Here is a 17,268-nt window from a genome sequence, read left to right on the forward strand (position 1 = left end):
GTTCATGGAGGCAATTAGCCACACATTCCATATCCTCCTCCTATTCCTGACTCTCCTTCCTCTGTTGCTCTAGGTGAATAGAGACCTTGGATGGCTGCTTGCAAGCTTCTAGGAGCCCAGGCACTACACGCTGACCTAGGAGGTAGAACAGAAGCACTAAACACATCATTAGGCCAGTTAACTGGGATGCCCCATGAAACATGACCCTAAACCTCCAAGCCAAGGAACCAAATCCTATGAGGTGTTTGGCTGTGCATAAACAGCCTCAACAGCTACTGTATTTTTATGCAGATAACACACACTTTCTATGTTTGTTTGCCAGCTGCTCCTTACCCCCGTGGAGTATTTTTGTAAGTGTGCTATGCTAATTTTTTTACAGCAACATGTAAAAAAAAATTGGCATAGTGGTGCTTAGGAAAGTACCTCATGGGGGGAGGCTGTGGCTGGCAAATAAACATAAAAGGTGCACATTATTTGTATAAATACAGCACTCTTTTTTTGGTCATTGTTGTAAATGTATTTATCACGCAACTTCTGCCAATTCAACTTTTTACGGGTGTAGAACTTACTGACAGCAATTGCAGTAATAATTGGTGGTAGAAAAAAAAGGTGGTAGAATCCTACCCTTAATCAACGGGATTTTTCTGTGACTGTAAACCTCCTTTTTTCCCCTCCCTCCCATTCCTGGTAACCACCAATAAACTGGTCTTTCTTGTCATTTTATGTAAGTGAGGTCGTACAATATTTCTCTTTTTGTGACATGCTTATTTCGCTCAGCATAATGCCTTCAAACTCCATCCGTACTGTAGCATGTATCAAGATTTCACTTCTCCTACTGGCTGAGTAGTATTGCATTGTGTGTATATACCACATTTTGTTTATTCATTCATCTATTGTTGGGGACTTAAGTTGTTTCCAGCTTTTGGCTATTGTGAATAGTGCTGCAGTGAACATTGGTGTACAAGTCTCTTTTTCGTTCTCTGCTTTCAAGTCTTTGGGTATGTAACTAGGAGTCGAATTGCTGGGCCATATGGTAGTTCTGTTTGTAGTTTTTTGAGGAACCACCACACTGTTTTACACAAAGGTTGTACCATTTTGCATTTGCACCAGCAATGGATAAGGGTTCCAGTTTCCCATAGCCTTGCCTACGTTTGTTATTTATTTATACCTTAGCCACCCTAATGCGAGTGAAATGGTATCTCATTGTGCTTTTGATTTGCACGTCTCTGATGTGTTTGGTGGCCATTTGAATGTCCTCTTTGGTGAAATGCCTGTTTAAGTCCTTTGCCTATTTTATGATTGGGTTATTTGCTTTTTGTTAAGTTAGTGAAGTTTTATATGTATTTTGGTTATTAGATTATTGTCAGGTATATGGTTTCTGAAGATATTCTTCAAGTCAGTAGCTTGTCTTTTCACTTTTTTGGTAAAGTCATTTGATGAACAAAAGTTTTTAATTTTTACGAGGCCCCATTTATTTATTTTGTATTTTGCCATTTGTGCTTTTGTTATTATATTAAATAACCTGTTGTTGAAAGCCAGGCCTGACAGCATTGCCCCTATTTGTTCTTTTAAGAATTGTGTGGCTTTAATTTGCACATTTAGATCCTTAATCTGTTTTGATTTTGTTTTTGTGTATGGTGTGAGGCATGGATCCTGTTTCATTTTTCTGCATGTGGAAATCCAATTTTCCTGGCATCGTTTATTGAAGAGACTCTTCTTTCCCTATCAAATGGACTTAACATCCTTGTCAAAAATCAGTTGACCATAGATGTGTGGGTTTATTTCTGGACTCTGAATTCTATTCCATTGGTCTATGTGTCTGTTGTTATACCAGTACCAGGCTGTTTTGATTCCTGTCTCTGTATGTTTTAAAATCAGGGAATGTGAGTCTTCCTACTTTGTTCTCTTTCAACATTGTTTTAGTTACTCAGGGCCTCTTGGCATTCCATATAATGTTAAGGATTGGCTTTTCTATTTCTAAAAAGAAAGCTGGTGGAATTTTTATTGGGATTGTGTTGAATCTATAGATCACTTTGGGTAACATTGACATCTTAACAATACTAAGTCTTCCGATCCATGAACATGGGGCATCTTTCCATTTATTTCAGTCGTCTTTAATCTCTTTCAGCAGTGTTTCACAGTTTTCATTGTTTAATTCCTCCATGTCCCTGGTTAAATCTATTCCTAGGTATTTTATTCTCTTAGATGCTATTGTAGATGGAATTGTTTCACTAATTTTCTTTCAGATTTCTCATTGCTGGTGTATGGGAAGCCATCTGGTTTTTGTTTGTTGACCTTGTGCCCTGCAACTTTGCTAAATTCCTCTATTAGCTCTAGGAGTTTTCTTGTGGACTCTTTGGGTTTTTCTCTATTTAGGGTCATATCAATGAATAGAGATAATTTTACTTCTTTTCCAATCTGGATACCATTTATTTCTTGTCTTGTTGCTCTGGCTAGGACTTCTAATACAGTAATTGAATAGAAGTGGTGAGAGTGGGCACTCTTTTCTTGTTCCCAATTTCAAAGGGAAAACTCTCAGTCTTCTCCATTAAATATAATGTTGGCTGTTGGCTTTTCATATATGCCCTGAATTATACTGAGGAATTTCCCGTTTATTCCATCCTTCTTTAGGGTTTTCATCCAGAAAGGATGTTCGATTTTATCAAATGCTTTTTCTGTGTTCATAGAGGTGATCACGTAGCTCTTTTCCTTTGTCCTGTTGGTGTGGTGTATTACATTGATAGATTTTCTAAAGTTGAACCATCCTTGCATTCCTAGAATAAATCCCATTTGGTCTTGGTGTATGACTATTAATATGCTGTTGGATTCTGTTTGCCAGTGTTTTGTTGATGATTTTTATCTATATTCATAAGAGATATTGGCCTGTAATTTTCTTTTCTTGTGGTGTCTTTGTCTGGTTTGGTATCAGGGCTATGTTTGCTTCATAGAGTGAATTAGGGAGTATTCCTTCCTTCTCTATCTTCTGGAAGAGTTTAAACAGTATTGATGTCAGTTCTTCTCTAACTGTTTGGTAGAATTCTGCAGTGAAGCCATCTGGTCCAGGATTTTTTTCGTTGGGAGGTTTTTGATCACCAATTTGATCTCTTCACTTGTTATGGGTCTGTTGAGACTTTCTATTTCCTCTTGAGTCAGCTTGAGTAGATTGTATGTTTCTAAGAATTTGTCCATTTCATCTAAGTTATCCAGTTTGTTGCCGTATAGTTGTTCATAATATTCTGTCATAATTCTTTTTTATTTCTACTGGCTCAGTTGTAATGTCCCCTCTTTCATTTTTTGTTTTGATTATTTGCATCTTTCCTCTTATTTTCTTTGTCAGTTTAGCTAAAGTTTTGTCAATTTTATTTATCTTTTTAAAGAGCCAACTTCTGGTTTTACTGATTGTCTCTATTGTTTTCTGTTTCCGATTTTATTTATTTCTGCTCTGATCTTTGTTATTTCCTTTTTTGGTAGGTTTAGGCTTTGTCTTCTCTTCTTTTTCTAGTTCCTGGAGTTGCTGAACTAGGTTGTTAATTTGAGATCTTTCTTCTTTTTTCATGTTGAAATTTATTGCTATAAGTTTCCTTCTGAGTATTGCCTTTGCTGCATCCCATATGTTTTGGTATGTTGTGCTTTCATTTTCATTTGACACTAAGAAAATTGTGATTTCTAATTTTTTAATTTTTTCCTTGATCCATTGACAGTTTAATAGTGTTATGTTTAATTTCCATATGTTTGTGTATTTTCCAGGTTTTTTTCTGTTATTGATTTCTAACTTCCATCCATTGTGGTCAGAGAAAATGTATAATTTTAGTCTTTTTAAATTTATCAAGACTTGCTTTGTGACCTAAAATGTAGTCTATCCTGGAGAGTGATCCATGTGCACTGGAGTAGAATGTTTATTGTTTTGTTTTTGGGTGGAACGTTCTGTATATGTCTGTTAAGTCTAGTTGGTTTATAGTGTCATTCAGGTCCTCTGTTTCCTTGTTATCTTCTTTTTGATGTCCTGTCCAATATTGAAAGTGGCATATTGAAGTCCCCAATTATTATTGTAGTTCTATCTATTTCTCCCTTCATTTCTATCAGTGTTTATATGCTTAGGCCTTCTGATGTTGTATGTATACATATTTATGATTGTTAAATCTTCAAGATTTATTGACCCTTTTATCACTATATAATATCCATCTTTATTGCTTCTGACACATTTTGTCTTAAAGCCTACTTTGTTTGATATTAATATTGCCACTCCAGCTGTCTTTTGGTTATTATTTGCATAGAATATTTGTTTCCTGTTGTTTCACTTTCAACTAATTTGTGTCATTGGGTTTAAGGTGTTTCTCCTGTAAACAGCATTTAGCTGGGCCATGTTTTTTTTATCCATTCTGCCTTTTGATTGGAGCATTTAGTCCATTTACATTCACTGTAATTACCAATAAGAAGTGCCTTACTTCTGCCATTTTGTTATTTGTTTTTGTGTGTTTCTTAAGCCTTCTTTATCTCTGTGCTTTAGTACTGCTTGCTTTTGTGTTTTGTTGGTTTATTGTAGTGAGACTTTTTGGTTGCCTTCTTTCCTTTTGTGTTTGTTTTCTAATATATTTTCTTAGGGGTTACTATGAATATTACATTTAAGAACTTATTTTTATAACATTCTAGGGTAAGGTACCAACTTAACTTTAGTAACGTACAAGAAATTACGTATCTATACCATTCCTCTCCCCACTTTTTGTTGTTATCACTAATTATGTCTTTGTATTTCATGTGCCCTGTAACATAATTTTATCTTTGCCTTTTATATATTTGTTATTAAAAAACATGAAGGGCATAACATTTGGAATTATCAAGCATGAATATCTTATCACTAGCCTTTGTTCTTGTCTATGCAGTTCCCTTCATTAAGGATCTTTTTTTTTATGTATAACTTTGAATTATTGTCTAGCGTCTTTTCCCTTCCATTCAGAGAACTCCCATTAGTAATTTTTTTAGGACCAGTCTGGTGGATAAGAACTCTATTAGCTTCTGTTTGTCTGGGAATATTTTAATTTCATCCTCATTCTTGAAGGATAGTTTTGCTGGGTATACTATTCTTGGCTGACAGTTTTTTTTTCTATCATTCCATTGCTTTCTGGTCTCCAGTGTTTCTGAGGAAAAATCAGCCCTTAACCTTAATGGGGATCCTTTGTATGTGACTGTTTGCTTCTTTCTCACTTCTTTCAGGATTCTCTCTTGATCTTTAATTTTTCAGAGCCTAACTATGATGTGCCTTGATCTTCCAGGTCTCTTTGGTTTATCCTGCTTGGTGTTCTTTGAGCTTCTTGAATTTGTAGATTAATGTCCTTTGTTAGAATGGGGAAATTTTCTGTCATTATTTCTTCACATATTCTTTCTGTCCCTCTCTCTCTCTCATCTCCTTCTGGAATTTCCGTAATGTATATATTAGATCTCTTGTTGTTGTCCCATAATTTCATTAAACTGTGCTCAGCCTTCTTAAGCCTCCATTCTTGTTGCTCTTCAGCATCTGTAATTTTAACTGTCTTATCCTCTAATTTGCTGATCCTTTCTTCTGCCTGATTAAATCTGTTGGTAAGTCCTTCTGTTGTGTTTCTCCTTTCAGTTTTTGTCCCTTTCAGTTGCAGTATCTCTTTTTGTAGACCCAATTTTGTTCTTGCATTATTTTCTTTATTTCTTCTAGCTCTTTGTGTTTTCCCTTAGTTCTTTAATTATGTTTAATGTTGCTATATTATATTCTTCCTTTTTTTTTTCCTTATTTTGTCATTCCTAGAGGCACTTTCATTTCCTTTGTCATGTTTGTTTGGATGGGCCATTGTTTCTTTCTTCTTTGTGTGTCTTGTGATTTTTTGTTGGGGCATTAGAATTTTTTACGGTGTTAACTTGTCCAGTTTTTCCCAGTATTTGGTTTTTTTGTCTGCACTACTTGCTGCAAGAAACTCTTAGCTGGGCAGAGCCTTTGGCCTTTGCTTACCATTTCCTCTGCCTCTCTCAGGTAGCTCCTTCTCCCTCTCTGGTTTAATTAGGATTCAAAAGTTCCAGATCTAGTTTTTCAAATTTCCATCTCTCCCAAACACACCACAGAAAACCCTGTGATCAGTCTTTCCACTGGTGGGCACCCCCACTCAGGAAAGATATCATGTACTAATCAACCTGTCCACCAAGGGGCACAGTGTCCTCTTTCTGGTTATTACTCCCTTCCTTTGTCTGTTCCTGCAATCATGCTTTTAGTCGGAAAATCCACACCCAGAGAACCCCCTTTGGGGCTGGATGTTGCCCTCAGGTTTTGCCTCAGTTTCCTTCCCTGTCCTGTGGGGGCTGCTTATACCTGATCTGGCTTTCAGGGGAGGAACAGGCAGACTTTCCTGTTTCAGGAGGAGAAGGGTCTAGCACTTCTCAGAAGGACCTCTGAGAGATCTGTCTTGTTGGTTTCAGAGCCTCAGTGACCCTGTGGTTGTTGGGGGAGCAGTCTCCACTTAGGTGCCCCACCTCCTGACTCTACCTTCTGTAGAAGTTTATATCAGTCCAGCAGCCAACAGTTACCAGTTGGGGGAGGGGTTATCACACTCCAAATAAACCCCCAGGGAGGTATGTCTTATTGCTATCAGAGTCACCCTGGAAGATTGTTGGCTGTGAGTACAGCCTCCACCCAAGGTTTCGGCTTCCTAACACATAGCAGCCTTAGTCAGCAGTCCTCAGCACTGACTGGAAGTAGGAGCAGACTAACCCTAACTGACCCCAGGGAAGTCTGTCCTGTGGGTTTCAGAGGCCAGAGCTATGGAGTGCACAGAGTGCTGACTATGGGAGCAGTCACCACTTTAGGGCCATTCTGTAGCAATTCACAGCAGGCTTGCAGGTGACAGTGTCTGGGTGGGGGAGGGACTGTCATAGTCCAAATGGATCACTAGGGAGGTCTGCCTTGTTGCTATCGGAGCCCTCCCTGTAGCATGTTGGCTGTGGGTCTAGACTTCACTAAACATGCCTGCTTCTTAGCACAAAGCAGCCTTAGTCTGCAGTCCTCAGCACCAGGAGCAGATTATCTAATAAGTAAGGTAAGCACAGGCTTACTTGTGCTTACTTACTAATCTGTAGTGAACAATTTCACATGAATTTCACCACATCACATCACATCAAAATGAAGCCCATATGAAATCATTCACTACAGATTAGTAAGCAAGCACAAGTAGGTCTGTGCTTACCTTGTTTACTGAGCCATTGGCTCCAGTCAGGGATTGTAAATTTGAAAAGAGGCTTTGATTCTGTAGGAAGGTGCTGTGAGGTTGGGAGAGAGATATACCTAGAAGTAAAATCTTAGATGTGGTGAAAAAAATGTGAAATTATTCACTACAGATTAGTAAGCACAAGTAAGTCTGTGCTTACCTTGCTAACTGGATAATCTTTCCCTGCTCAGTACCGACCGAAAGAGGGAGCAGACAGACTTGAACTGACTACCTGGGAGGTCTGTCCTGTTGGTGTCAGAGGCCCGAGCTATGGGGTGCACATAGAGGCCAGAAGAGTGTTTACTATAGGAGCCGACTTCACTGCACAGCCCTTCTGTAGCAATACTCAGTGGGCTTGCAGTCACCTGTGTCTGGGTTGGGGGAGGTGCTGACACACTCCGAACGGACCCCTGCCTCGTTGATTTTAGGGCAGAAGCTAGTACAGGCAGGGACTGCAGTGGTTAGGTAAGCAGGCTCTTTTTTGGAAACCCTGGTGGAGTAGTGGTTAAGAGCTACGGCTGCTAACAAAAGGTTGGCAGTTCTAATCCACCAGGCATTCTTTGGAAACCCTATGGAGACAGTTCTACTCTGCCCTGTAGGGTTACTATGAGTTGGAATTGATTCAACGGCAACAGGTTTGGTTTTTTTTTTGTTTGTTTTCTCACCTCAGTTCACAGCAGCCAGAAGCCTGTGTGGCTGGAGGAAGGACAGGGATGGTGAGAGAAACAACTTTCCTTCCAAATGCAACTCTTCATTGATTTGTTGATTCTTGCCTGTCTGCAGTTGCCCACTGCTTTCCTCTGCTCCCCGATTCAGAGTTCCTCAAAGCTGAGCACTGTTTCCTTGTTGTGGTTCTTTTTTCTATTTATTTATTTTAATTTTTTAAATTATTGTACTTTAGATGAAGTTTTACAGAACAAACTAGCTTCTCATTAAACAATTAGTACACATATTGTTTTGTGACATCGATTACCAACCCCATGACATGTCAACACTCTCCCTTCTCGACCTTGGGTTCCCTATTACCAGCTTTCCTGTCTCCTCCTGCCTTCTAGTCCTTGTTTCTGGACTGGTGTACCCCTTCCGTCTCATTTTGTTTTACTGGCCTCTCTAATCTTTGCCTGAAGGGTGAACCTCAGGAGTGACTTCATTACTGAGCCAAAGGATGTCTGGGGGCCATACTCTGGGGGTTTCTTTAGTCTCTATCAGGCCGGTAAGTCTCGTCTTTTTTTGTGAGTTAGAATTTTGTTCTATATTGTTCTCCAGCTCTATCCGGGACCCTCTATTGTGATCCCTATCAGAGCAGTCAGTGATGGTAGCTAGACACCATCTAGTTGTGCTGAACTCAGTCTGGTAGAGGCTATGGTAGCTGTGGTCCATTAGTCCTTTGGACTAATCTTTCCCTTGTGTCTTTAGTTTTCTTCATTCTCCCGTGTTCCAGATGAGGTGAGAACAGTGGAGTATCTTAGATGGCCACTCACATGCTTTTAAGACCCCAGATGCTACTCACCAAAGTAGAATGTAGAACATTTTCTTTATAAACTATGCTATACCAATTGAGCTAGATGTTCCCTGAGACCAGGGTTCCCACAGCCCTCAGCTCAGTAATTTGGTCCCTCAAGGAGTTTTGATGTGGCTGTGGAGCTTCCATGACCTTGCCTTGTACAAGTTGGGCTGGTTTCCCCAATATTGTGTACTGTCTTATTGTTCACCAAAGTTACCACTTATCTATTTCCTTGTAATTTTTTTTTTCTTGTTGTATTTGTGGGGGAGGGTTGGAATAATGATTTATTTATGCTACCATCTTAACAGAATTCCTTCCGGAATGGACGTTTTTGACCTCTGAGGAGTAGAGGAGAGTATTCCTCCTGGAGGCCTGCTAGGGTAGTGGCAGCTTTAAGCAAAGTGAGAATCTCAGGGCAACAGGAGACTTGATAGCTACACATCAGAAATTCTTTCAATCTCTGCTAATACTTTAGAGGGTCTGTGTTTGGTTTTAACAAGGGAAGCCAATCGTCATCTCCACGCATGTTCTTTGATAATGAAAGTATATTATGTACATATCAGAACTCTTTCATTTCAGATATTTAGTTGGAATTTTTTCTTACATTTTTTGTGCTTATTGATCTGACCCGTTGTATTCTTAAGCCAAGAGTTCATTAGATTTTATGTGCTAAGTAGCAGTTATTAATAATTTATTTCATGTTTATTTTTACTTATTTATATTTACATATATAACCTTCTACCATAATTTTTACCTTGTATCAACAGGATCCTTACTACAGATTTAATGACCTTAACTACAGATGGATCTCTTTGGATAACTGGACCTATAGCAAGGAATTTAAAATCCCCTTTGACCATAGGTATGTGTGTGTGTATTTATTTTGTTTTATTTAAGGAACTTTTCTTCTTTTTCTGTCTAAGCAATAATCTTTTGTTTTGCTTTGTTTAGGTCACATGTTAGAGAATCAAGTCAGATTAAAGCCTTGTACTACAAAAGTTAATATAGATTTATGTTTTGTTTTGTGTATGAGGATGGTGCTACTGATCCCCAGTCATGCAGTTGTTTCTTATAAGTTATTTTTCTAGTGGTGTTAGTGGAGTCATCTAGCCCCAGTCACGTTCTTTAATCTGTATTTCCTCCTCTCCGCCTGCCAGTAATCAATAGTGTATACATTTATAATACTGTTAAGTAGGATCAGATATACATCATTTGTTCTGTGTGGTGCTAACCGGTGGTTGAGGCTATGTCTTTGGCCTTATATTGTGAGACTGTGAGGAAAAGCATGGATATTATTTTCAGTCATGTTCTGTGTTATTACAAGCAAGTGATTTCCATTTGACGCAGAATGTAACCCAATTATATACATCACCACAACCAAAATCAAACCAAACCTGTTGCCATCGAGTTGATTCTGACTCACAGTGACCCTATAGAACAGAGTAGAACTGTTCCATGGGGTTTCCAAGGAGTGGCTGGTGGATTCAAACTGCAGACCTTTTAGTTAGCAGCCAATCTCTTAACCACTGCACCACCAGGGCTCCTATATACCACCCAACCAAAGTATTGCTAAATTAAAAAAAAAAAAGTTTTGTCCCTTTATATGACCACTTTTGATAATTATTTACTAATCTCTTAAAAGAAAAATGAAGGCAGAATATTGGGCTCTATATCATTGATTACTGTGTTCCAGGCTCTTATTTCTAAATATTTTAAATATCTCTATTAGTGGTCCTATCTCACCTGGAACTCACCATAACCAACATTTAACCAACTGACTATCTCTTTTAAAACTAACTTCATTTTCTAGCATCCTCATTATTTCTCGTAACACCATTTTTCCAGTCTTTGATGCCTAAGGTGTTTTTAGATCTTACAGCTTTCATTCATCTCCCTGAATTCAGTCTGTTTCTCAGTCATGTTAATTTTTGCCTAGCTTTTCTCTTGGGTTACCTCGCCCCGTTATTTCCGAAGTTTCCACCTTTGCCTAGACTTTTATTAATGAGTGTCTGGAATAAGGCCAAAGCTGCCTAACTAAATTTCTTGTGTTGTCTTTTTATTCTCCAGTCTTTTGTGGGTAGAAACTTTAGACTCATCTTTCCAAAATATTTCTTTTATCATGATATGTGCTTGCTCAAGAATGGCAAATGTATTCCTTTTGCTTGGCAAGTCTAGTTCAAACTTCTCTGCTTGTCTGTGAAAATACTGTTTAACCTTGCCTGTCCTAGTACCACTCTGCCCTCCCTCCCCGCAGCTGTCTAGCTTTCTCTCCTTAACTCCCCAGCACAAATTCTGCACCTGAATCATGTCTATTGCCTTAATGTTATTGATGCTGTTAGCACTTCTTTGCTTTGGTTTGCTTTTTCCCTGGTGTCTACCCTCCACCTACATATTTATACCCATCTTTTTTTTTTTTTTTAAATAGCACTTACTTTGAGATGTAAGCACATACCATACAATTTACTCATTTCAAGTGTACATTTCAGTGGTTTTTCGTATATTCACAGAGTTGCACAACCATCCCACAATTTTAGGACATTTTCGTCATTTCAAAAAGAAAGCTATATTCATTAGTAGTCATTTCCCATTCACCTCATCCTCCTACACCCACCGCAGCCCTAGACAACCACTAATCTACATTCCATCTTTATGGTTTTGCTTATACTGGACCTTCCTTATAAATGAAATCATACAGTGTGTGATTCTGACTGGCTTCTTTCATTAAGCATAGTGATGTTTTCAAAGTTCATCCATGTTGTAGCATGTATCAGTACTTCATTCCTTTTTATTGCTGAGTAATACCCAATTATATAGGTACCCCACATTTTATTTATTTTACCCATCTTTAAGTTCCTGTTTCATTCTTGAAGTCTTTCCTTATGACATAAACTCTGATAGCACTTAAACTCTGTCCAACAAGATCATAGTACATAATAGAACAGATAGTTTTCTGTTTGTTTCCTGTGTTTTGAGCCCTAGTGGTACAGTGGCTAAAACCTGCTAACTGAAAGGTTGGCGGTTTGAACCCACCAGCTGCTCCATGGGATAAAGTTGTGGCAGTCTGTTTGCATAAAGATTTGTAGCCTTGGAAACACTATGGGACAGTTCTGCTCTGTTTTGTAGGGTCTCTATGAGTTGGAATTGACTTGATGGCAACGAGTTTGGGTTCCCCACCCCCCCCCCCCCCCGTGTTTTAGGCTTGAATGCTAAGCAAATTGCAGACTCCTTAAGTAGAGATTATTTTAGCTCTTTGTAAGGCTTGGTGGAGTGCCGGGCACATAATATTCACTCATAAATACTTGTTATCTGGTTAATGTGTTCTCTCATATTAGTAAATGTAATATTTTATGAAGGTGATTTTGTATTTGTTCTTTAATTTGAGTCTCATAAAAACTTGGTGAAATAACTAGAAATAAATCAGTGCATTTGGGAATTTTAGGTTGTGGTCCCAGTTTTATGGAAACTGACTTATTAGCCAATACTTCTGAAAATTTTATTGAGAACTGCTTTTTAAAAATGTGTATTTTCTGGGAAATATTTATTCCCTTAGTTTTTAACTTATAAGCTAAGACTTATCTAAGTAAATGTTATATACATCTTGCTTTAAAAAGATCTTTTCCTTTTTTAGCAAATGGCAAAAAGTAATTCTGATTTTTGAGGGGATTGATACGGTTACAAAAATCTTGCTCAATAATGTCACTCTTGGGAAAACAGACAACATGTTCAATAGATATGTAAGTATGTAATGACATCCAGTTAAAAAAAACTCACTTATATGTGTTTGTGTTAATTGTTATTGTGAGTAGAGAAAAATAAATGCTTATTTGGCTGTGCAGACAAATTCAAGCTCTTGGAGCCCTGCTTTATTTCTCTGAGCCTCAGTTGCCACATTTGTCAAAATGATGAAAACACTGCATATTCCATGGGGTTATTGTGAAGATTTAATAAACTAATCATATAAAATGGTTGGCACAGTGCTTAGCACACAGAATGTGTTCAGCAAATGCTGTTCCCTTCTCTGCTGTTTGGGATATCCAGAATGTGCTTTGAATCCCTAGAACATTTAAAAAGTTTCAGTTGAAATGTTGTTACTGAATATTAAAATTTATTCAGCGTTTTATGGTATTTCATAGTTTATAATATTTTCAAAAGCACCAAGAAAATGTTTAGAAAAAGCATTTTTTTAAATTTATAAATTTGATTAATTTGTTTAACAGTTGCTGTGGTGGCACAGTGGTTAAGAGCCCAGCTGCTAACCAAGAGGTTGGCAGTTTGAATCCACCAGCTGCTCCTTGGAAACCCTATGGAAGAGTTCTACTCTTTCCTGTAGGGTCGCTATGAGTTGTGATCAACTCAGTGGCATTGGGTTTGGTTTTGTGGTTAATATCATAATGACAGAATATTTGGTGAACAATTCTGCAAATAGATTCTTGCCTACAACTGCTTTGATCGAGTCTTTTTACATTTTCTAGCTCTACAGGGTAAAATGAATGGCATTGTTATTATATGTAAGAAAATAGTATTTCAAAGAAATCTTGTTCTGAAATGTAGAGAAGAATAAATGTGCTGAAAATGCTAATAACCCAAGAAAATTTGAAATTTAATCAGGATTATTTCTAATATCAGTTTCACCATTGGTGTCTAGTTACCAGGCAAGTTCAAGCTCTAGTTGGTATGTACTTACTAGACACCAATAGGTATATTCTAGGAGTGGGAAATGAGGAAATAATGTATGTCAAGTGCCTACTGTGCGTGAGACGCCATGTAGGAAAATTTTATAAACTGTTTGGTTTAATGAGTGCTTTATTTAGTGCAATAGGCTACTATACCTGTAATATCTACCTGCTCTCCAACTTGATAATTTGAAAACATGAAGAGGATCAGGGAGTTAACATTAATATAGTGGACATTACAATGCTGAGATGAGTTTGTTTCTGTTGTTGATTCCCAGATGTGGGATTTTTCATTTGTTCATCTTTTGTTTAATTAGTTCATTGAAATATTGCTTACCAGGAGTGCCTCTGGTAATCGGACCTTAGTGGGGTCATGCTGTACAGTAGGTCCCTGTGTAAGATACTTTGGGACAACATAGTGCAGCAGGGGGTAGAGCGGGGGAGGGAGTGAAGGGAGAAAACAGGTGTTTTGTCTGCAAGTGCGTGGTATGTATGAAATGCTGTACATACATAATCTCATTTAAGTTTAACTTCAAAACACCCTTATGATGTAGGTGGCATTGTGGAGAGGAAGAAACTGAAGTTAGATAATTCGAAAGATAATTTTTGCTGTTGAGTTCATTCAGACTTACGTTAGCTCCGGGTGTGCCAGAGTAGAACTGTGCTCCACCGAATTTTTTTAAATTAGTTTTTATTGTGCTTTAAGTGAAAGTTTACAAATCAGGTCAGCCTCTCATATAAAAATTTACATACACCTTGCTATACACTCCTAATTGCTCTCGCCCTAATAAGACAGCACAGTCCTTCCCTCCTCTCTCTTTCCTCGTGTCCATTCGGGCAGGTTCTGGCCCCTTCTGCCCTCTCATCTACCCTCCAGAAAGGAGATGCCAACATAGTCTCATGTGACTACTTGATCCAGGAAGCTCGTTCTTCACCAGTATCATTTTCCATCCCATTTTCCAGTCTTGGTTCCTGTCTTGGGCTAACAGAAGGTCTGGGAACCATGGCCTTTGGGGTCCTTCTAGTCTCCAGAGGGTTTTTAATGGCTGATTTTTTGGAAGTACGGTGCCAGGCCTTGGTTCCGAGGTGCCTCTGGGTGGACTCAAACCTTCAACCTTTTGGTTAGCAGCTGATTGTGTTAACTGTTTGTACCACCAGGGACTCCAAATTTTGTGCATAAAAACAAAAGCCCGAACCCATTGCCACTGAGTTGATTTTGACTGATAGCGACCCTATAGGATGGAATAGAACTACCCTGTAGGGTTTCCAAGGAGCGGCTGGTAGATTTGAACTGCTCACCTTTGGTTAACAGCTGAATGCTTAACCACTGTGTTTTAAACCAGATCTATAGTTTGCCCCTCGGAAGAAAGGCCTGGTGACCTACTTTGGAAAAATCAGTCATTGGGTACCCTGTGGAGCCCAGTTCTACTTTGACACACATAGGGTACTGTGAGTCAGAATCAACTCAGTAGCAACTGGTATTGTCCAAAGGCTTTGATCCCCCCCTTTGCACGATGTGTTTCCCTGCTGTGCAAATATTATACCAGTGAATGCACAGTGAGGAGGATTCACTGTTAGCATTAGAGTAAGAATCACAGTTTCATGGGAATCACAGAATTGACAGACCATTTTAAAGAAAACATTCCTGATTGATTAGTGGGCACTTAGTTTCCGCTAAGGGTGATGGAAAAATTTGGAAGCAGATAGTCGTGATGGTTGTGCAACATGATGAATGTAATTAATGTCACCGAATTGTACATGTAAAAATGTTGAAATGGCAAATGTTTTGTTATATATATTTTTACCACAATAAAAAATACAGAAAAAGAAGAAAAGAAAATGCCCCTTTCTTTCTGGAATAATTACACAAAGAGATTGTTTCCTGATTTCCCTTGCCTTTCAAGGGTAGACTTTTCAAAACAAAAATAACTTATGATTTAGAAATACATGTTCTTCATACCACGGAGTCAGGTTGTCATGAGCGTCTAGGAAATCCTTGGCAGTTCAATGCTATGTGTAAATAGCCAGAGTAGACATTGCAGGGTAGAGAGATTTTCTGTTCACTCTGTTTCCCTAGGACCATGATTGTGGCAGTAAAAATAGGAGAAACCTGGAGATATGTGTTTGTGCAGGTTGTAAATAAAAGTGGATAACTAAGTTATATTTTGGAGAGATGATTCCTACTGTATGGAAGTTAAGCCTAAATATTTGAATTATCTGATGTATCTTTCATAATTCTATCATATATTCTGCTTATATCTAAATTTTTACCCATGAAGGTCCTTGCACATCCTGGGTTTCTCTGTATTGTTTCCTCTTAATTTAGAGCTTTGATATCACTGGCGTGGTCAGAGACGTGAACTCCATTGAGCTGCGTTTCCAGTCAGCAGTGTTGTATGCAGCAGAGCAGAGCAAAGCTCACACTGGCTACCAGGTGCCCCCAAACTGCCCTCCACTCGTGCAGAAGGGCGAATGCCACGTCAACTTTATTCGAAAGGTAAGGGTCTCTCAAATGGGTGGAGCCTTAGCCTTGAGGCTTGGCTGTGGCAGCATATGACATACTCCAATGGCATTTCAGAAGTTGGTTCTCTCTCTCTTGCCCCTCTCAGTGGGATTTGAAAATCGGCAACAAGAATCCAAAGATTATCTGAATTTTTGTGGAGAATCTTCAACTTTCTAGGTTTTTTTTTTCCTGAGGCATGTTACAGAACTTAAGTAGCATAAGAAAAATAAAAATATGTGACTGATGGTGTAACTTTACAAATTATTTGTTAATGTGTAGGTTTATCCAACTTTGCACCACACTGTGAGGCTCACATTTATTATTATTCTTGTTACTAGGAAGCCTTCTGCAAATATTAATATATTTGCTGACATGTTCTCATATTTACTGCTTGTTATTGTTAGGTGCCGTCGAGTTGGTTCTGACTCAGAGTGACCCTGTAGGACAGAGTAGAACTGCCAGATAGGGTTTCCAAGGAGCAGCTGGTAGATTTGAACTGCCGACCTTTTGGTTAGCAGCCGAGCTCAGAACTGTTATGCCACCAGGGCTTCTATTTACTGTTAGGTTCTCATAATATCTAAGATAATGATAACAAAACTCGCAAAGGGAATTATTGTTTCTCTTAGGTCTAGGTGACTTGGATTTATTCTAATATGTTGTTGAAATTGTACTCTATCATGATATTTAATTTTACCGACGAATGGAATCTTTGGGTTAATTGTGAAGATACCAAAGTTTTTTGCCAGCACTCTTTAGATGTCAGCTGATAATTTCTGATTATTTGTGACGAGTTAAGTGGCTCTCTTTTGGCTGGATGGTCTTACTGTTAAATTATATTTCCTAGTACCTGTATAAGGAACCCTGGTGGCACAGTGGTTAAGAGCTACGGCTACTAACCAAGAGGTTGGCAGTTTGAATCCACCCTCCTGTGGCTTCTCAAGAGAAAAGACCTAGAGATCTGCTCCTATAAGATTACAGCCTAGAAAACCCTATGAAGCAGTTCTACTCTGTCATGTTAAGTTGCCATGAGTCAGAATTGACTTAGTGGCACACAACAACAACAACAGTACCTACATAGGTAAAAAAAGGTCAAAATTATACTTCCTCTGTTTTGCAACCCACATAAAGTTGTGTTAATGACTCTTGGACCACATATATTCTGTATAAGATTCATCTTTTGATTTTTTTTGCCTTTGGATTCAAAGGCCACAATGATTTGAATCCTAGAGGTTGTACTATTTCCTTCTCGCCTTCCATCTTTAAAAACCAGTTGCCATCGAGTTGACCGCGTATGTGTCAGATTAGAATTGTGCTCCACAGGGTTTTCAGTGGCTGTTTTCTGGAAGTATATCACCAGGTGTTTCT

At 38.5% G+C, this 17,268-nt stretch overlaps 1 protein-coding gene across 1 annotated transcript in view; it reads left to right on the top strand.

The window, feature by feature from the left end:
• Positions 1-17,268, top strand: part of MANBA (mannosidase beta) — a 143,444-nt gene that overhangs the window by 20,643 nt on the left and 105,533 nt on the right. The window contains exons 2-4 of the mRNA XM_049885603.1: positions 9,495-9,589; positions 12,356-12,461; positions 15,727-15,897. Of these exons, the coding sequence (XP_049741560.1) occupies positions 9,495-9,589; positions 12,356-12,461; positions 15,727-15,897 (372 nt within the window). The remainder of the gene's footprint in view (positions 1-9,494; positions 9,590-12,355; positions 12,462-15,726; positions 15,898-17,268) is intronic.

Source organism: Elephas maximus, chromosome 5 (genome assembly GCF_024166365.1).
Source record: "Elephas maximus indicus isolate mEleMax1 chromosome 5, mEleMax1 primary haplotype, whole genome shotgun sequence".
Classification (NCBI taxonomy): domain Eukaryota; kingdom Metazoa; phylum Chordata; class Mammalia; order Proboscidea; family Elephantidae; genus Elephas; species Elephas maximus.